Genomic DNA, 18,586 nt, shown 5'->3' with positions numbered 1-18,586 from the left:
ATCAACCAGGCCAAGGTCCAGAGCAGGGTGTGTAGACATCAGGAAACTGGAGGGTGTTCATTAGAGGGATAAGTCAGCTGAGGAGTCAGGAATGTGGTGAGGGGAGAGGCTAGAGAAAGCCATGTTTTAACCTACCTGGTCTCGTGGCCAGGAGAAAGGTTTGGGCTTTATCATGAAGGCATTACCAAGCATGCTAGTCTTAAGAAGAGTGGCAGCCCAGATGTGCTGGCTCATACTTGTAAGTCCAGTTGACTATAGAGGCAGAGATGGGAGGAATGTGGTTTGAAGCCAGCCCAGGTAAGAAAATTATGGAGCCCTTCCATCTCAACAAACAAGTCAAGCTTGTCTGTAATCAAGGCTATGCAGGAACTGAATATGGTGATCTGAAAGTGGCTCCCAGTAAAAACTGAGCCTGAAGAGTAATAAAGGCAAAAAAGGCTGGAGGCTTACCTAGACAGTTCAGCTCTTTAGTTCAAATGTTAATACTTCCAAAAAAGAAAGAGTGACTCTTGTTCTTAATGTACTTTTTCTCTTTGCTTGTGTTGCCCTTTGTTTAATCTCATATTCTTACAATATCTGACTTTGTTACCTGGCATATTATATATATGTTTCTTTGTTTATTTGAAATAGGAGGGGGAAAAGATTAGGAGAGGGAGTGGGGGTAGGGAAATGGGACAAAAGCATGAGAAGGGTTATCAATGTGTGAGAAATAATGCACCTTCTATCTGGTGAATATAACTGTAACCGCTCTATACATTGAAATAAAATTTTAAAAAAGACTAGGTTTAACTGGTATTCCATAGATATATGAAACTTGAAAACTTGAAAAATCTATAGGCTTGAAAAGGACTGCTGTGCCTACAACTCTTTCTCAGAACACAGAGGCCCTTGGGTTGATGGGCACAGAGCCTATAAACCTCCAGTTCCAGAAGTTTTTGAAATTATGAAAACTGCCACATTAGGCTCTAATGTATAAAAGTCAAAATCCGGCTTTTGGTATGCAGAAAATGTGAGCTGTGGAGGTAGAGTGGCTCATTAAGTAGATAGAGCACCAGCCATGAATGAGCGAGACTGGAAGGCCCTGAGTTCAAGTCCTTGTGCACACAATTGCACACACATACAATTTAATGGAAAAATAAATAGAAACAGATTCATATCCTCAAATAAAGTTATGGAAGCACCAGGACCATTAGCTTTTATAAGCTTTTTAGATTTTTTAAACTTTTAAGAAACAGAAAAATCACTAGTTTTTTCAAGAACATGGAAGAAAGCAAAAGGAAAAGAAAAAGAAGAAGAAGGCAAATGTTTGCAGTTAGCACACTGTAATTCTCAAGTCTAGAAAACAGAGCAGGAAACAATTTGGAAACAAACCAAAATAATAGTACCAAAGATAAACTATTCTTTATTTCATAACTTCAAATATGTACAGACTCTGACCATATGTAAAAGTTGAAAATGTTTCTTTGAAAAGAGGGGATTTACACTCTGAAGAAGGATCTTTAATATGGTCAACTTTTCTGGTCCAATTAGTTGGACAAATGCTAATTGATTAACCCCCTGTCGCCTTGGGGAAACACCCTCAATTCAAAAGAGTATCCAAGAGTGAAATATTCTATTTTATCCTATAAGCTGATTTATGTGGTCTAAATGAAAAGAAATATGGAATAAGTTATAAGAAAGGTGTCAATGGCTGACATCTACTTACTCAGGGAGTTGAGATCTTCTGAGGATCATGTTTCACAGCCAGCCCAAGCAAGGAAATCTATGAGACTCTTTATTTCCAATTAACCAACAAAAGCCAGAAGTAAAGCTGTGGCTCAAATGGTAGAACACTAGCCTTGAGCAAATAAAGCTAAAGGACAATGCCAAGTCCCTGAATTTAAGCCCCAGGATCCACACCTAAAAAACATAAAACAAACAAACAAAAAAACAACAACTAGATGCTCATTTAAATTAGGAAATGGAAGGAGCTTCAGGGGCTAACACACATAGAAAAATGAAATCTTACCAGTCATATGAAAAACAAGCCAACCAACCTTATTTACATAATAATATCAAAAAGAAGCCAAAATTGTGTGAAGCTGTGTGTTAATGTAAGAACAAAGCAGAAAATAAAACGAACAGCTTACACAAAAAATAAGCAAGTAAGAACAAAATGAAAATATATTATAGCTGGAACTGCAGAGCCCTTGAGAAATTCTTTTTTTTTTAAATTTCAATGCATAGAGGGGTTACAGTTATAGTCACCAGATAGAAGGTGCATTACTTCTCAAACATTGATATCCCTTCTTATGTTTTTGTCCCCATTTCCCTCCCCCACTCCCTCCATTTCAAATAAACAAGTCAACATCTATATAATATAACAGGTAACAAAGTGGGATACTGTAACGATATGAGATTAACCAAAGGGCAACACATGAAAAGAGAGAAAAACATAATACATAAAGAATAACAGTCACTTACAATTAAGCTCTTGTTTCCATGTCCTGGAGGTCCATTAATTTGGCCTCATCCTATATGGCCTTATGTATCTGGGGTTTAAGCTATTGTAATCTTCTGCTAGGAGAGTTCTAGATGTGTACTAATTATTACAAATGAGGGAAACCATTGAGCCTTTGTTCCTTTGGGTCTGGCTTACTTCGCTTAATAGGATTTTTTTTCCATGTCTTTCCATTTCCTTACAAATGGGGCGATGTTGCTCTTTCTGATGGCAGCATAGAATTCTATTGTGTATACATACCACATCTTGTTGATCCAATCATCAACTGCGGGGCATCTGGATTGTTTCCATATCTTCATAATGGTAAATAGTGCTGCAATGAACATCATTGTGCTAGTGGATTTAGTATGTCCTTGTTTCTGGACCAATGAGTAAATGCCCAGTAGTGGAATTGCTGGGTCATAGGGGAGATATGTGTTTATAGTCTTTTGAGGAAACTCCATACTGCTTTCCATAGTGGTTGAACAAGTTTACACTCCCACCAACAGTGTAGTAGCGATCCCTCCTGGCCTCATCCCCACCAGCATCTGTTGTTGGAGTTCTTGATCATGGCCATTCTAACTGGAATGAGGTGAAATCTCAGAGTTTTGATTTGCATTTCTTTTATGGTGAGAGATGTCGAGCATTTCTTCATGTGTCTATTGGCCATTCTTATTTCTTCTTCTTCAGAGAAGACTTTCTTTAAGTCTTTGGCCCATCTTTTAATGGGATGGTTGTTCCTTTGGAGATTTGTTTTAGAGAGATTCAATTTTTTTTTAGCTGTAGATGTATTTTAGATATGAGCCCTTTGTCTGTTGTAAGGTTAGTGAAGACCTTCTCCCACTCTGTGGGCCTTCTATTTAACTTGCTAGCTATGTCCTTTGCCATACAGAAACTCTACAATTTGTCCAAGCTATATTATGGCTGGAACTGCAGAGCCCCTAAGAAATTCTTGCTCTTGAAAAATTCAAGTCAGATTTTTTTAGGCCTAGTTTCATTGGGATCTTGAGTGGCAAATGTCTCATTGTGGCCATTTGTAAATCCACCTGCCCATATTTCTTCCTCTCACTCTCCTCAGCCCCAGCAAGCTGATTTCTGCTCCACTTTGCCCAGGGAGCTTCCCAGGAGTCCCCATTCTCTCTCCAAATGTTTCCCTGACACGAGACAAGGCAACTTTTCTTGGGGGACATGCACAATTCCTGGCTCTGAAAGTCCTGTTCTTTATCATGAAGCCATCACGCCACATGAGAAACATCATTCCTATAGAAGTGACATGCCTCCTATGTGGTTCCTTGACCTATCATTTTCTGGGGGAACTCCCAATAATGGAATGAGATCCAACATGTCCCCTCCCCTCTCCTGTGACACCTCAGGGACCAAACATGTTCCTGTGACATCTCAATCCTCCTGACCAGTTTCTTCTTGGGATCTTTTTGCAAAGTATTCGCAAGACTACATTATTATTATTATTATTATTATTATTATTATTATTATTATTATTTTGTCTTGTAGGAAGGCAGAACATGAACTGTCAAGATGCTTTTGTAAATCCATTACCTCATTTGATCATCTCTCACCTCCCAGTCTACACCATTCACCAGGCTCCGAGATTAAGGAAGTTATCTAAAGTCTCTAGCTAGCTACTCACAGCCCACTGTAACCCTGGGTTTGGCAGCCTCTTTTGGATGCTTTCTTCCATCTCTCTAAGATACATTTTGATGATCACATTCACAATCTTCAGTCATCAGCTCTATGGAAATGACTCATAAATCCCCTCTTACCTTTTTAGAACAAGATTGTGATTGTTAGCACAGGATAGACTTGAACTTGTGACTCTCCTACATTAGCCTCTCAAGTCATAGAATTATAGAGGTGTGTCACCATGCCCGGCCCCAGCCCCTACTTGTAACACTACTAATTTTCTGACTCAAAAGTTGCAATGGGGCCGGGAGTTTGGCCTAGTGGTTGAGTGCTTGCCTAGGATGCACGAAGACTCGGGTTCAACTCCTTGGTACCACATACATAGATAAAAAACCACCAGAAGTAGTGCTGAGGCTCAAGTGGTAGAGCACTAGCCTTGAGAAAGTCTAAGGACAGTGCACAGGCCCTGAGCTCAAGCCCAGGACTGGCCAAAACAAACAAACAAAAAAAGTTGCAATGGTCTGCTAGACTTCAACATCCTGCCTCTACCGCCCCTGGCTGCCTGATGTCAATCATGAGGGGAGATGTCACAAGTCACAGGGCTGGTGACAGAAACTAGAGGCAAGTGTATGCTGGGCTAGCTATGCAGGCAGCAGGGAAGGTGGTGTAGAATCTCAATCCTATAGGGAAACAAACACTGTCTCTAAATTGTTTAAATTAGAGCATTACAAGTTCATGCTTTCAGCATGGATAGCTTGATGGCTTCAAGTCTGAACAGTATAAACCATGAGAAATGACTGCATAGATACTCTCTGACAGATACCAATATTTGTAAAACAAAACAATCAAATGCATAGCCTGGCTGTTGTACAGTTGAAGCTAGCCACGGAGCCATATTTTCTTTCCACCCAAATGGAGCTGATAACTCAAAATGAGTAATAAGACAAGCACTAGCTCCTGATAAGCTTTAGGAGAGTCTGAACTACTTTTAATCGGATGAACATAGTTATTGGTATGTATTAATCTTCTCTATCATGAATGTATGCAAAGCATTTTTTACCTTAAGCTAATGTGACGGTAATTTACATTCTTGTTCTGCAGCTTTGAATCTGGTTTTTTACAAAGATTCTGAAGAATCAGAATACACATGGTTGTTGAAACCATGGCATTTTAGCCAAGTACTCAGGACACTGAGGCAGAAGGCTAAGTTCAAAGCCAGCCAAGGCTACCTACCCAAGCCCTTATCCAACTGAAACCCCTCTAAACAAGTGTAACTATGTATTTTCAAGTGTTAATGTTGATTAAATAGTGTGACAGAAGAGGAATGGACCTCAGGACTTGATATGTTGTCTATAGATTAGTTCCCACTTGGCTCTGAAGTTCTGGCCTTCTCATCCTGTGAACTCAACTTTCAGTGGGCAACCTTGGCTTCCTCACTTGAAATTAAGGGCAAGGGATCCTCAAGGTTGCCTGGCTATAAAATCCTAAGATTTACCTATCTTTTTGTTGGTCATTCTTGAAACTTTAGGATTAGAAATATACAAATAGGAGGAATGAACTCCTTCACAGGGTCAGTTGTTAGGTCTGCTATAACTGACAACTACAGATTAACAGAAATTTGATTTCTGCCTTTTCTGGAGGGTAGAACGTCTAAGATAAAGATGAGGGCAGGAAAAAAATTGTTTATGAAGGGCACACATTCTGATCAATGTTTCTCTCTGTATCCTTATGGCAAAAGGGGCAAGGGAGCCCTCTGGGGTCTGTCTTTCTTGGTTGGTTGTGGGACTTGAATTTAGGGCCTAGGCACTGTCCCTGAACTCTGTTGCTCAAGGCTAGTGCTTTTACCATTTTAAGCCACAGCTCCATTTCCATTTTCTGCTCATTAGCTGGAGATAAGAGTCTCATGGACTTTCTTGCTGGTTCCAAACAGATCCTCAGAGCTAGTCTCCTGATAGTTAAGATTACAGGTATGAGCCATCAGTGCCCAGCTTAGGTCTCTTTTATAATGACTCTATCCTAAAGTACCATCAGGGTATTTTGGGGCGGGGCGTGGAAGACTAGATTTCAACATGAAGTTTGGAGACACTTTTAATTCATAGCACATTTCTTCTCCCCTTGGCATCTGATCATCTGATGTCTAGTTAAAGAGTATTCTTTTTTCAGGAATTGGTGGTAAAACAGATCTGGGAATGCCCCTAGCTTAGAGTCCTGGATCCATTGCTCAGTTTGGTCTCAAGCAGCAATGCAACCCCAGTCTTTCCTCCAGATATACTTCTAATCTTGGTAGAGATAAGGTCTAAAATGTTGAGTTCAAGCTTCTAAGCCCAGCAGAAGAAGGCCAAAGGGACTTTCTACCTATAATTAAGGGTTCGTATTTCTCAGAATAGAGCCACAGGCAGAAGCCCAGGCATTTAGATGTAATTCTGTGTGTGTGTGTGTGTGTGTGTGTGTGTGTGTGTGTGCGCGCGTGCGCGCACGTGCGTGCATGCATGCTTGTCCTGGGGCTTGCACTCAGGAACTGGGCACTGTCCTTGAACTTTTATGCTCAAGACAGGTGAAGTACTATTAAGCAAAGATAAAGAGTCTCACGGACTTTCTTGTTCAGGCTGCCTTTGAATCATGATCCTTAAGATCTCAGACTCCTGAGTTGCTAGGTAGGATTACAGGTGTGAGCTTTGGTGTCAGGCACATATAGATATATTTGTCAGTTGTGGGGCTTGAACCCTGGGCCTGGGCGCTATCCCTGAGCTCTTCAGCTCAATGGTAGTACTCTACCATTTAAGCCACAGCACCATTTCTGGTTTTCTAGTGGTTAATTGGAGCTAAGAGTCTCATGGTCTTTAGTGCCCTGGCTGGCTAGGTGTGAGCCACTGCTCCTAGCAACAATTATATATACATATATATGTATACACACACACACACACACACACACACACACACACACACACACACACACGAAACCTTTCCAGTGACTTTAACTTGCAACCAAGGTAGAAAACCCATACTTGGTCTCAGGACAGACCATCTATTGTACCAGTACAAGGACAGATTTCAAAAGGAAGATAAGCTGGGTACAGTAGCTCATGCCTGTAAACCTAGCTACTCAGGAGGCTGAGATATGAGGATCAAGGTTCAAAGCCAGGCTGGGCACTAAAGACCCTGAGACTCTTATCTCCAATTAACCACTAGAAAACCGAGTTCAAGTCCCATGACCATCGTCCCCCACCTGCAAAAAAAAAAGGAAAATGAGAATCCGTCAGAATTCTGCCATGATGGTACATGCTAGATTAATTATAGAAACACATAATAAATGGGAAGACAGACAACAAGAACAAAACACAATCACTAATGACTTGATTGTATTCAAATTTTTATTGTTTTTCAACAAAAAACTTTTAAGACAATAATTTTAAATAAAACAAATAAGTTCTAGACATTGAGTGGGTTTTATAAATTTGGATTCCTACTACAGTTCTGTTGTGCTTTCTTCAATATTTATATTATTTCTTATTATTTTATTTTCACTCCAAATTTGCTAAACAAAGCGTCACTTGTCTGTTTACGTGAAGCTTCATTTGAAGGAAATACTCCACTATCACAGAAAACACACACAAAGAACAGCCATTATTTATATTTACAGCACATAAGAAGTCTGTCCAGCCATTTTGGTTCTGTTTCTTTGCCCATACTGAGATCAGTAAAAAAGCTAAGAAGCAAGATTTCACTTCAGTCAGGCAAAGGACGGCATCAATCAAACTTCAAGAAACAAACCAACAAATCACAAAAACATGGTCAGCAAACTGCAACTCAGGTGGGGTTGATGACACAAAAATGTACATGAAGTGGGTCACAACTAGACTGTTTCTCACTGTGCATCTTTCCTCAAGGAATAAGTCTATATCCATTGCACACAAAGAAAGGGAAATACAGCCAAGCTTTTGTTCATGAAGAAAATGCCCTTCGAACAAATTCATCATAAGGCAAAAAAAAAAAAAAAAAAAAGGATTATGATGTAGCAGTTTGGCCCAGAGAAAAAAACTTAAAGAAAAAAAAGGTGTATATACCAAAGCATACACACGTTTTCAGATACACTGCAATTTCAACAAAGCATAGTCAGTCATTAGACAGTCAATGAATTGGCTCAGTACAGTGAAAAGTGTTTTCTATACCTATGGATTATTGCTAATCTGCTACACATTTTTCATTGACATAATAACTGTAGAAACAAAGGATCTGAGCTGACATATTGCCAGTGTTAGCCCTGCAGAAGTTATTGTACAGACAACACACCACCTAATCCTGAAGAAAAGGCAAATGCCACTACCAAAAAAAGAAAGAGGCTTATGCACTGTCCCTTACATTTTTGCTATTAAAAAAAAAAGCAACAACAACAAAAAAACCCTAAAACAAGTCCAGTTCACCACAAGTTAAGCAGAACCTGCTGAGCAAGTTTATTTGTACAATGGGGTTGAAGAGTGAACCACAGCATGCATTTACAGCTAGTAGTGATCTAGTCTATTTTGTCATACTGGAATACAAAAGTCCAATTTAAGTAAGACTAGACTATCATAGTAAAAAAAAAAAAAACAACACACACACACAGTAGACTTCGTTTGATATTGATTGATTTTAAGAGTAAAACTCATTCTGCCTGCTCTTATGAATACTCTACTGCAATTTATGGATGGCTAGAGGATTTACTTTAAAAAGATATTAAATACCTGTATCATGAAATTACATTCTTATTAACAAGACATACAGTGTAAGAAAATAGCTCATGGTTGAAATGTGTCTGAAATGCATTTCTCCTTACAACTATCAAAATATCCACTCACACTAAAACAAAATCATCCCCAATCCCACCCACCCTCCCTACCCCCCAAAAAAAATGTAAGAAAAGATGGGGTGGGCTGGGTAAGGTGTGGGGAAGGAGAGATCTAGCTATATTAATTATAGCACAGTGATTATATTAACAATGGTTCAAGACAGAACCAACAACAGTTGGTCAAAAAGAGGCCTTCAATACATGGTTACAATTTTTTTTTTTAAAAAAAGAAAAAGATAAACAAAACCAAACTCAGACACTTTTGGTTCATCACAGTGAGACCAGAAAATTTTTTTTAAAGTCTCACAGATTCATATAAACATTAGACTCCAGCTCTTTCATTATTATTATTTTTAAAAGTTTTTTTTTCCATTTGTTTTTGCAAGGCCTAGCTACCTTATTACGATTTATATTTGCTCTGCAAAAACTACAAGAGGTAGGCATAAAGCATGAAAAAGTTTCTCAGGTAGGATTACTTGGGCTCATAGAGCCTTCATGCTGAGTCTCCCTAAATGCTGCAAGGTGTTGCCTTCCATGTACTGAGTGTATTCACAAATAAGAAACTTTCCCTGTTGAAGGATACTGTCATAGTGTTTGTCACAGAGCATATACATATATATATATATATACACACACACACACACACATATATATATATACACACACATATATACATATATAGGCACATACGTGTATATATATGTTTTAAAAAATAAACAACAAAAATCAAACCTGGGTTCCCAGAACCACTTCTTTTGATTCTCTACTTCCACAAAACAAAATGTACCAGTTGGCCAAGACTACAGATGTGTTGTTTTTTTGTTGTTGTTGTTTTTCCTCTTTTCTTTTCACAGATGCAAGCGCCATGCAAAATAAATTAAAGAACAGATACAAAAATATACATGGGATAAAACTACTGAAGGTAGATGTTGAAAAGCGTTTATCGGAACCTAATTCATAATACTTTTTCTTTTCTCCTTCTGTTCCATCACAGAGCTGCAGCTATACGTCAAGGATCTCCTCGGCTGTCCCTCCACAGCGCAGCCTGTAGCGGCCTGTTCTCCAGCTTATCGTGGGGTCCCACAATGCTGACAAAAATATGTATATCGTCATGGACTCACGGATGAACCATGCGACGGCATAATCAAGTTTTGAAAAACACAGCGAGCCACCCTAAGAGTAGAAACACAGTTTGTCAGACTAAGACACAGCTTTAAAAAAAAGACAGAAAAGATAATCCACCCCGCCCCCTCCACTATCCCCCAGCACCAGCGGCGTATGCTTGTGATCCTGGCTCTCAAGAGGCTGAAATCTGAGGATGGCAATTTAAAGCCAGCCTGGGTAGGAATATCTGTGAGACTTTTATCTCCAATGAATCACCCAAAAGCTGGAAGCAGGCTATGGCTCAAGTGGTAAAGCACCACTTTTGAGCAAAAAAGTGAAGGGACTGTGTCCAGGTCTTGAGTTCCGGCTTAGCACCCAAATATATACACATACACACTGGATTTAATTCTTTTAAAGTACATTACAGGAAGTCAAATCGGTTTTCTCCGGTCATTCAGTTGCCATGCAATACCATTTAAGAAAACATTGATCATTAGTAAAAATCAGAATTTAAGTAACTGTGCTTATAAGGTTGATTCGCCTAAGCATTTTTCTGGAGTCTTGATAAAAATGATTGCATAACCAACTGAAGTTTTAAATTAAGTAAAATCGTATGTCCACATTCCACTTGGGAAAGACATGTTGAAATCTGCATTATTAGAGCATGGTAGTACATGCCTACAATCCCTGCTACAGGAAGATTATGAGGTCAAGGTCAGTTCAGGCAAAGTTCTGAAGTCCCTATCTCAAAAAGCAAAACGAAACAAAAAAACAAAACACCACACCATCACCAAAAAGAAAGGCTGGGGGCACAACTCAAGTGGTAGAGTGTTCACCCGGTAAGCATATGCCCTTGGATTCAGTCCCTAGTATAGAAGAAAACAAAATGAAACACCCTAATTTTAACCTTCAATAAGAAACTAAAGAATGTCAATTAGAAGAGTTTTTATTCTATCAAATGACTACCAACCTTTCCATGCCTATCCACATACCTGGACACCCCTGAGTTGAATGTAGTCAAATATAAACCATGCCAGGCAATGACACATGAAAAACACCATAATATCCCATCTGAATACATGGTGGGCTGCCCATCCAATGATTAAACTGGCAACAAAGCATTCAGAAATTGGCTCACAAATGATTGTAGCAGGAAGCATGTTAATCCTCAATTTGGTCCACCTAAAAAATTTAAAAAAAATTAAAAAGATTTTCTTCCAGATGACAGCCTGGTTATAAGACTAACAAATAATCGATTTCCTAAAAGACGTTTGGTTTGTTGTTTATTTCTTCATTCGCTACTTTATAAATCTTTTCTCTACTTTTAGTCTATCAAAAGGAAAAGTCAAATTCATTGATATGGTCTACATGTTACATGAATACAGACTGTAAAATTTAATGAAGATGTAAAAATTAAAAAGATCAGCATATGAGTATTTAGTCTCAATATATATTTTAAAACATTTCAGTATTCAACACACACACACACACACCCAATATACAGTATGCATATTGAAAAAAGGAAATTCTTATCTGAATGCCAGTGGCTACTCAGAAAGCTGAGATCGGAAGGTTGCAGTTCAAAGCTAGCCTAGATAGGAAAGTCTTTGAGACTCATCTCCAATTAACTATTAAAAATCCAAAGTGGGGACTGGGAGTTTGGCCTGGTGGTAGAGTGCTTGCCTAGCATGCATGAAGACCCGGGTTCAATTCCTCAGTACCACATACATAGAAAAAAGCCAGAAGTGGTGCTGTGGCTCAAGTGGTAGAGTTCTAGCCTTGAGAAAGCCCAAGGACAGTGCTCAGGCCCTGAGCTCATGACTCAGGACTGGCAAAAAAAAAAAAAAAAAAAAGAAAAATCCAAAGTGAAGCTGTGGCTCAAGTAGTAGAGCTTCAGTATAGAGCAAAAAAGCTAAGGGACAGTTTCTGGGTCTAGAGTTCAAGAGTTCAAGACCCAGTACCAGCACATAAAAAATGCTTATCTATCTAACTAACTATCTATCTATCTATCTATCTATTCATTCACACACAGAAAACCAATAAGAACATGACACTGGCAAAGAAATGGCCCTGAAACAGAGAATCAGATTATTACAAGAATTGCCAAATCACAGGCCCTAAGAAGGTGGATGACATGGCAAGAACTATCAAATACCTCTCAATCCTAACATTAATGACTTAACTCTCCAATTAGATGACACACAGACTGACTAGTTAGGTCAAAAAGCAAGATCTTTTTTTCTGCTGTCTTCAAGAGACACATCTTTCCCACAAAAACAAACATATTCTGATAGTGAAAGGCTGGAATAAAATCTATCAAGCAAATGGTCCCCATAAACTGGGTGAAGTTATGATCCTAATATCAGATAAAATAGACTTCAAATTAAAATTAGTGAGAAGAAAAACGTTATTACATACTAATAAAGGAATCTCTCCTACAGAAGGATGTAACTATCCTACATACTTATACACCAAATGCCAGAGCACCCAACTTCATCAAACACTACTTACACTAAAAACACACACTGATCCAAACAGTGATCGTTGGTGACTTTAACATACCACTATTACCTGTGGATAAATCAACATGGCAAAATCTTAACAGAGAAACCTCAGAACTAAACAACTGCATAGACCAACTAGACTTAACAGACACATATGTTTTTTTCAGTAGCACATGGATTATTCTCCAAAATAGAACACATTTAAGGTACAAATCAAACCTATGCAAATTAAGAAATACTGCAACTATTCCCTGCATTCTCACAGACCACAATGGGATTAGAGCTCAACACCAAAAGCTACCATAGAAAATCCTGTAATTCATGGAGACTGAACAACACATTGTTGAATCACCAGTGGGTCATGGAAGAGATCAGAATGGAAATTCAAACATTTGTGGTATTTAACCAAAAGGAGCACACAAAATACCAGCTCTTCTGGGACACAGCAAAGGCAGGATTCAGAGGAAAATTGATAGCTATGAGCACCAACATCATCAAATTGGAGAAATCTCAAACCAACAATTTAGTGATGCACCTTAAGATATTTGAAAAAGAGCAATGAGCCAAACCCCAATCTAGTAGATGGAAACAAATAATTAAAATTAAATCAGAATGGGTCCAAAAAAAGAAAAACAGAATCAACAAAACAAAAACAAAGAGTTGATTCTTCCAAAAAATTAACAAAATTGATAAATTCTAAGTAAATCTTACCAAAAAAAGAAGCCAACACAGCCAAATAAACAAAATCAGAATGAGAATAAAAACATTACAATAGAAATTATCAAGATTCAGAACATCATAAGGGAATACTTTTCAACCCCTTATGCTAACAAGTTTAAGAAGTTGGAAGGAATGGAAGAATTTCTAGCAAATATTGAAATACCACAAGGCCAAACTCCTGGCCCTGAAACTTTTTAAATAAATGAAAAAAAGTTGGACAAATGGGATTGCATTAACTGTAGAGCTGCTCACAGATGAGAAGATCTTTACTAGCATACAACAGACAAGGGCCTCATATTTAAAATACATTTAGAACTCAAAAAATTAAGTCCTCCTAAAACAAATCCTCAAAGAAACAATTACCCCATTAATAACTGGGCTAATGACTTAAAAAGAAACTTCTCTGAAGAGGAAATAAGAATGTCCAATCGACACATGAAATGCTCAACATCTCTGGCTATAAAAGAAATGGAAATCGGTGTGGCTCACACCTGTAATCCTAGCAACCTAGGAGGCTAAAAATCTGAGGATTATGGTTCACAGTTATCCCAGGTACTGAAGTCCAGGAACAGAAAACAGGAAGTGGTACTGTGGCTCAAAGTGGTATAGTGCTACCCTTGACCTGAGGAGCGCAGGGACAGCGCCCAGGCCCAGAGTTCAAGCCCCATGACCCATTTAAAAAAAGGGGGGGGCACTACTACACCATTAGTAGAAGTGTAAATTTGTTCAACCACTCTGGAAAGTAGTATGGAGGTTCCCCAAAAGACTAGAGCTCCCCTATGACCTAGCAATCCCACTACTGTGTATTTACCCAAATGACCATAAAAAAGGCCATAACAAAGCTATCAATACTACCATGTTCATTGCAGTATTATTTACCATAGCTAAGATATAAAACCAACCAGATGCCTCTTAGTAGATGAATAGATCAAGAAGATGGGGCCATTTCTTTCTTTCTTTCTTTTTCTTTTATTTAAGATGGGGCCATTTCTTACACTTTGCTTTGAAGTTGGGCATAGTTGACCCACCCACTTCAGAAAAGTTGAGATGTATTTGTGAATTGAAAATAATGAAGATGCATTTTTTGGATGCAGTATGTATAAATGTTTCTCATTTTCTAATGAAATTACAAGCTCAATTTTCTTGATTTTTGTTTTGTTTTGTTTTTTGGTGTGTGTAGGTGCCTGTGGAAGATAAGAGCCAATAGAAGAGGAAGATTTAATTTACTTGAATTCAGAACTGAATTTAAGCTTTATTTTCTGGAACTAAACAAAAAAATCTGACTTTTAGAGGTGTACTTCAAAACTTTATCAGAACATGTAATATTACTCTCCCCGCAACACCTTTCTTTTTAACAAAGTGTAAAAAGGAGAAAATTCGTTACCTGATCATTCTGGATTGAAACTGAGAAATTGAGTAAGAACCAGAGTTTTGCATGGCAACTTGAGTGGACATTGCAAACCTCCAACCTCTGCAAAGGAAGATAATTACAAACTGATCTTAGGTGACAAACACATGCAAGCCTGACTGGTTATGCGATCATTAATCACTACAAGTGCCAAGATCCAGAATTGAGCAATTACACTGGCCTAAGGCATTCCATCTACAAACTTCAAGGAGCATCACAATTTCAGAAACTTAAAAAGTGTGGTCATAGGGTCAGGAGTTTGACCTAGTGTTAGAGTGCTTGCCTAGCATGCACGAAAACCTGAGTTCGGTTCCTTGGTACCACATATGTAGAAAAAAGCTGGAAATGGTACTGAGGCTCAAGTGGTAGAGCTCTAGCCTTGAGAAAGTCCAAGGATAGTGCTCAGGCCCTGAGCTCAAGCCCAGGACTGACAAAAAAAAAAGGTCATTCTGAAAACACTCATGGAGAGAGGGTTCTAGGTGTAATATAATAGTTTCTTCTCTGACCACTACAACCAACCTTCCCTATACCTCCTGAAAAATGTTTTGCCTTGTGCGCTTCAACAAAAAAATGTAAACAAAAGGTTATTTCACTGAAGACGGTTGACCACCATGAACCTTGTTAGGAGAAAACTTTTTTTTTTTTTTTTTTTTGCTAAGCCTGTTTTAAAAAAATGATAGTATAAGACAAATGATTTTTAAAAATCCAATCGGTGTTTGTAATGGTAAAATGCTAAGTCAATCACAACAGTCATTAAGTGGCTTACTAGCAAAGCACCAGGTAATGTGCTGAGAATTTCAAATTTTGGAAGAATACTTTTTTTTTTTTTGGCCAGTCCTGGGCTTGGGCTCAAGGCCTGAGCACTGTCCCTGGATTTTCTCAAGGCTAGGGCTCTACCACTTGAGCCACAGCACCACTTCTGGCTTTTTATGTGGTACTGAGGAATCGAACCCGGGTCTTGGTGCATGCTAGACAAGCACTCTACCACTAGGCCAAACTTCTGGCCCTGGAAGAATACTTTTAAATCTTCCACCTTCCTATGATTAGGAGCTTTAATTCTTCAAAACACACTGAGATTCACATTTATACTAATGAAAATGCATGACCGCAGATACACTTCCTTTCAATCCTTTCAAATCACATTAACTTGAATAGACATAAATGGACTTGCTATACTAGTACACGTCTATGAATAATTAATACAAGCTGTTTTGCCAAAATTACTTACCTACTCTGCATCTACTAGTGAAAAGTAACAATAATTTTTGAAGTTCTTGATTGGTGTTTTACCACTTGAGCCGCGCCTCCAGCCCAACAAAGGCAGAAAGAACAAACTAACAAAGGATAGGCACTACAAATATATGGGCTTAGTTTTGGCTTCTTACCTGTCAGCTATTGCTTTGGCCATGAAATAATCTTCAGCAATGTACTGGGCAAAAGCGATAAGTCCTCCTGCTTGATCTAACACGTCCTTCCTCATTAAACAAGACATTCCCGTCACACACTTGAAACCAGTGACATTGGCAGAGATGTAGGACCTTGGATGTGAAGTTCCAAAATACACCTGCTCCCCAAAAGCAGCCCACAAACGTATACTATTAGAATCATGTTCAAAGTGTAGTGTTTATAAGCTTATTCCTAATTTTCTTTAAATATAATTTGAGTAAATATCCTATCTGTTTTTATATAAACTACCCAAACAAAAATAGTACATTGATTGTGCTTACATGTAACAGGCAATTAGTAATTTATCTGGTTGACTATACTTGTTATCATCATTACAAAGAATTATTTACATGTAGGTAGGATATGGTGGCACATGGCTGTAATCTTAGTACTTGGGAGATGGAGAAAGGAGGATTTGTCAGTTCTAGCTCAACATGGGCTATAAATAAAGAGACAAGGAAGGAAGGAAGGAAGGAAGGAAGGAAGGAAGGAAGGAAGGAAGGAAGGATGGATTACTTCCCCTCAACCCCTGTACTGGGGATTACATTTAGGACTTTGCATTTACTAGACTGGTGCTTTGCTAGCTGAGCCTTGTCTCCAGCCTCTTTTTACATTGGCAGGTTTTGAGGTAGAGTCTTGCTTTATGCCCAAGCCATCTTGAACTTCCATCCTCCTCCTTGTACCTTTCCATGTAACTGGAAATAGCAGATGTTAACTAACTGCTGCACCCTGCCATTGCTTCTCTATAACATCGATAACTAGCATGGGTCAGGGCATCCAGTCATCCACTGAGATGGCTTGAGAACTTTTCTGTCTGGGTTGGTCTTGAACCACTCCACAACCCAATCTCCAATGTACCTCACCTAGCCATTGATTGAGATGGAGTCTCAAACTTCTTCTTGTGAGGGCTGGTGTGGTGCGTGTGTGCATGCGTGCGTGCGTGTGTGTTAGTGTTAGGGCTCTAAGTCAGGATCTGGCTGCTGTCTCCAAGCTTTTTTGTTCAAGGCTACCATGCTACCACTTGAGCAACAGCTCCATTTCAGGCTTTTTGTTGATTAATTGGAAATAAAGAGTCTCATGGACCTTTCTGCCCAGGCTGGCTTTAAACCACAATCCTCAGATCTCAGCCTTCGGAGCAACTAAAATTATAGGCATGCGCCACAGGTGCAGGGCTCCCAACTATATTTTTTGATAAGTATAGGAAAAGTACTGGAATCCCAAGTGCCAAAATGTTAAGACAAAAACAAAATCTTAAGTTTGTAAAGCTATTTCCTCTACCTAGTAGGGTTATAAATTTATGTATTGCCTTGACGGCTTTTCTATAATGTATAATTTAGCACAAGTAGCATTTATTTTATAAAGCGAACAGTTTGGACTGGAGATGTTACTCTGGGGTGGAACACATGCTAACACATGCGAGACCCTGAGAGCGATCTCCAGAACCACAAAAACAGGCTAAGATACAAAAATTAACCAGCCCTCAAATATAAAAGGCTGAAAAGAACCCAGAAAATAAGCATCTCTGATTATTAACCATCTCCCAGAAAGAACTTAGATGGAGCCAGGCTCATGTCTGTAATCCTAACTACTTAAGAGACTGAGATCCAGGATTACAGTTGAAGCCAACCTGAGAACACAGATCTGAGAGTCTTACCTCTAATTAACCACAAAAAAAGTAGGAACTGGAGCTGTGGTTCAAGGTAGCCTTGAGTGAGAAAGCTGAGGGACAGTACCCAGGCCCTGAGTTCAAGCTCTAGTGCCAGCGCGTGCACACAAGTGCGCACACACACACACACACACACACACACACACAGAAATTAGATGGATTTAGTATAGGGACTTACATGAACAATTATTTTGTGTATATTTGAAAAACTTCTTAATATGTAAAAACCAGTTTGAATGGTTACAAGAAAGCTATCATATTCTTTTATGAAAGTCAATACATCTGGAGTGAACTTGTCCAGCTGGCCAGAGGCCCACAACACATCTCATTGTGTGAACATCACCAGGCTGAGCTTCATTCAACAGTAAACGGAATCCAAGGCCCAAGGACTGTCACAGGAATGAAAATGGCTGCCCTTCTGCTTCAGAAAGTCAGGCACAGTAAAGTCAGGTAGCCAATCCCAATTCCTAGCACAGTCTGGAGCTACCAGAGAGGACAGTCTAGGAGCTACTAGAAGTACGAACATGATATACAACCAGCCTGCTCACCTGTTCTAATGTGGCAGCAAAGCCCTGTCTGTCTGCTACATATGGCAGCCCGTGAACCAAGCCTACTTTCTCTGTCATTTGATTGACCATGTCAGTTAGCGTGTCTGGAATTACTGAAATTAAAAATAAAAGACAAACAAACAAACAAAACCAACCAGGTGGGGAAACAAGAGAGAAAAGTTATTTTTAATAAAATGCACATAAATATAAAAGGTATTATTAGGTTATTATAAAACTAATTACTA

General features: G+C 38.9%; 1 protein-coding gene across 1 annotated transcript in view; it reads right to left on the bottom strand.

Moving 5' to 3' along the window:
• Positions 1–9,587: 9,587 nt before the first annotated feature.
• The window catches only part of Ugcg (UDP-glucose ceramide glucosyltransferase), a 44,326-nt gene continuing 35,327 nt past the window's right edge, over positions 9,588–18,586 (bottom strand). The window contains exons 5-9 of the mRNA XM_090330433.1: positions 18,342–18,454; positions 16,067–16,245; positions 14,658–14,744; positions 11,042–11,231; positions 9,588–10,118 (exon numbers count right to left, since the gene is read on the bottom strand). Of these exons, the coding sequence (XP_090186559.1) occupies positions 9,948–10,118; positions 11,042–11,231; positions 14,658–14,744; positions 16,067–16,245; positions 18,342–18,454 (740 nt within the window). The 3' untranslated portion in view covers positions 9,588–9,947. The remainder of the gene's footprint in view (positions 10,119–11,041; positions 11,232–14,657; positions 14,745–16,066; positions 16,246–18,341; positions 18,455–18,586) is intronic.

This window comes from Megascapheus bottae, chromosome 3 (assembly GCF_031878675.1).
Source record: "Megascapheus bottae isolate mThoBot1 chromosome 3, mThoBot2.hap1, whole genome shotgun sequence".
Lineage (NCBI taxonomy): Eukaryota > Metazoa > Chordata > Mammalia > Rodentia > Geomyidae > Megascapheus > Megascapheus bottae.
Note: the sequence above shows the minus strand (reverse complement) of the source record. Positions and strands in the feature narration are given on the sequence as shown.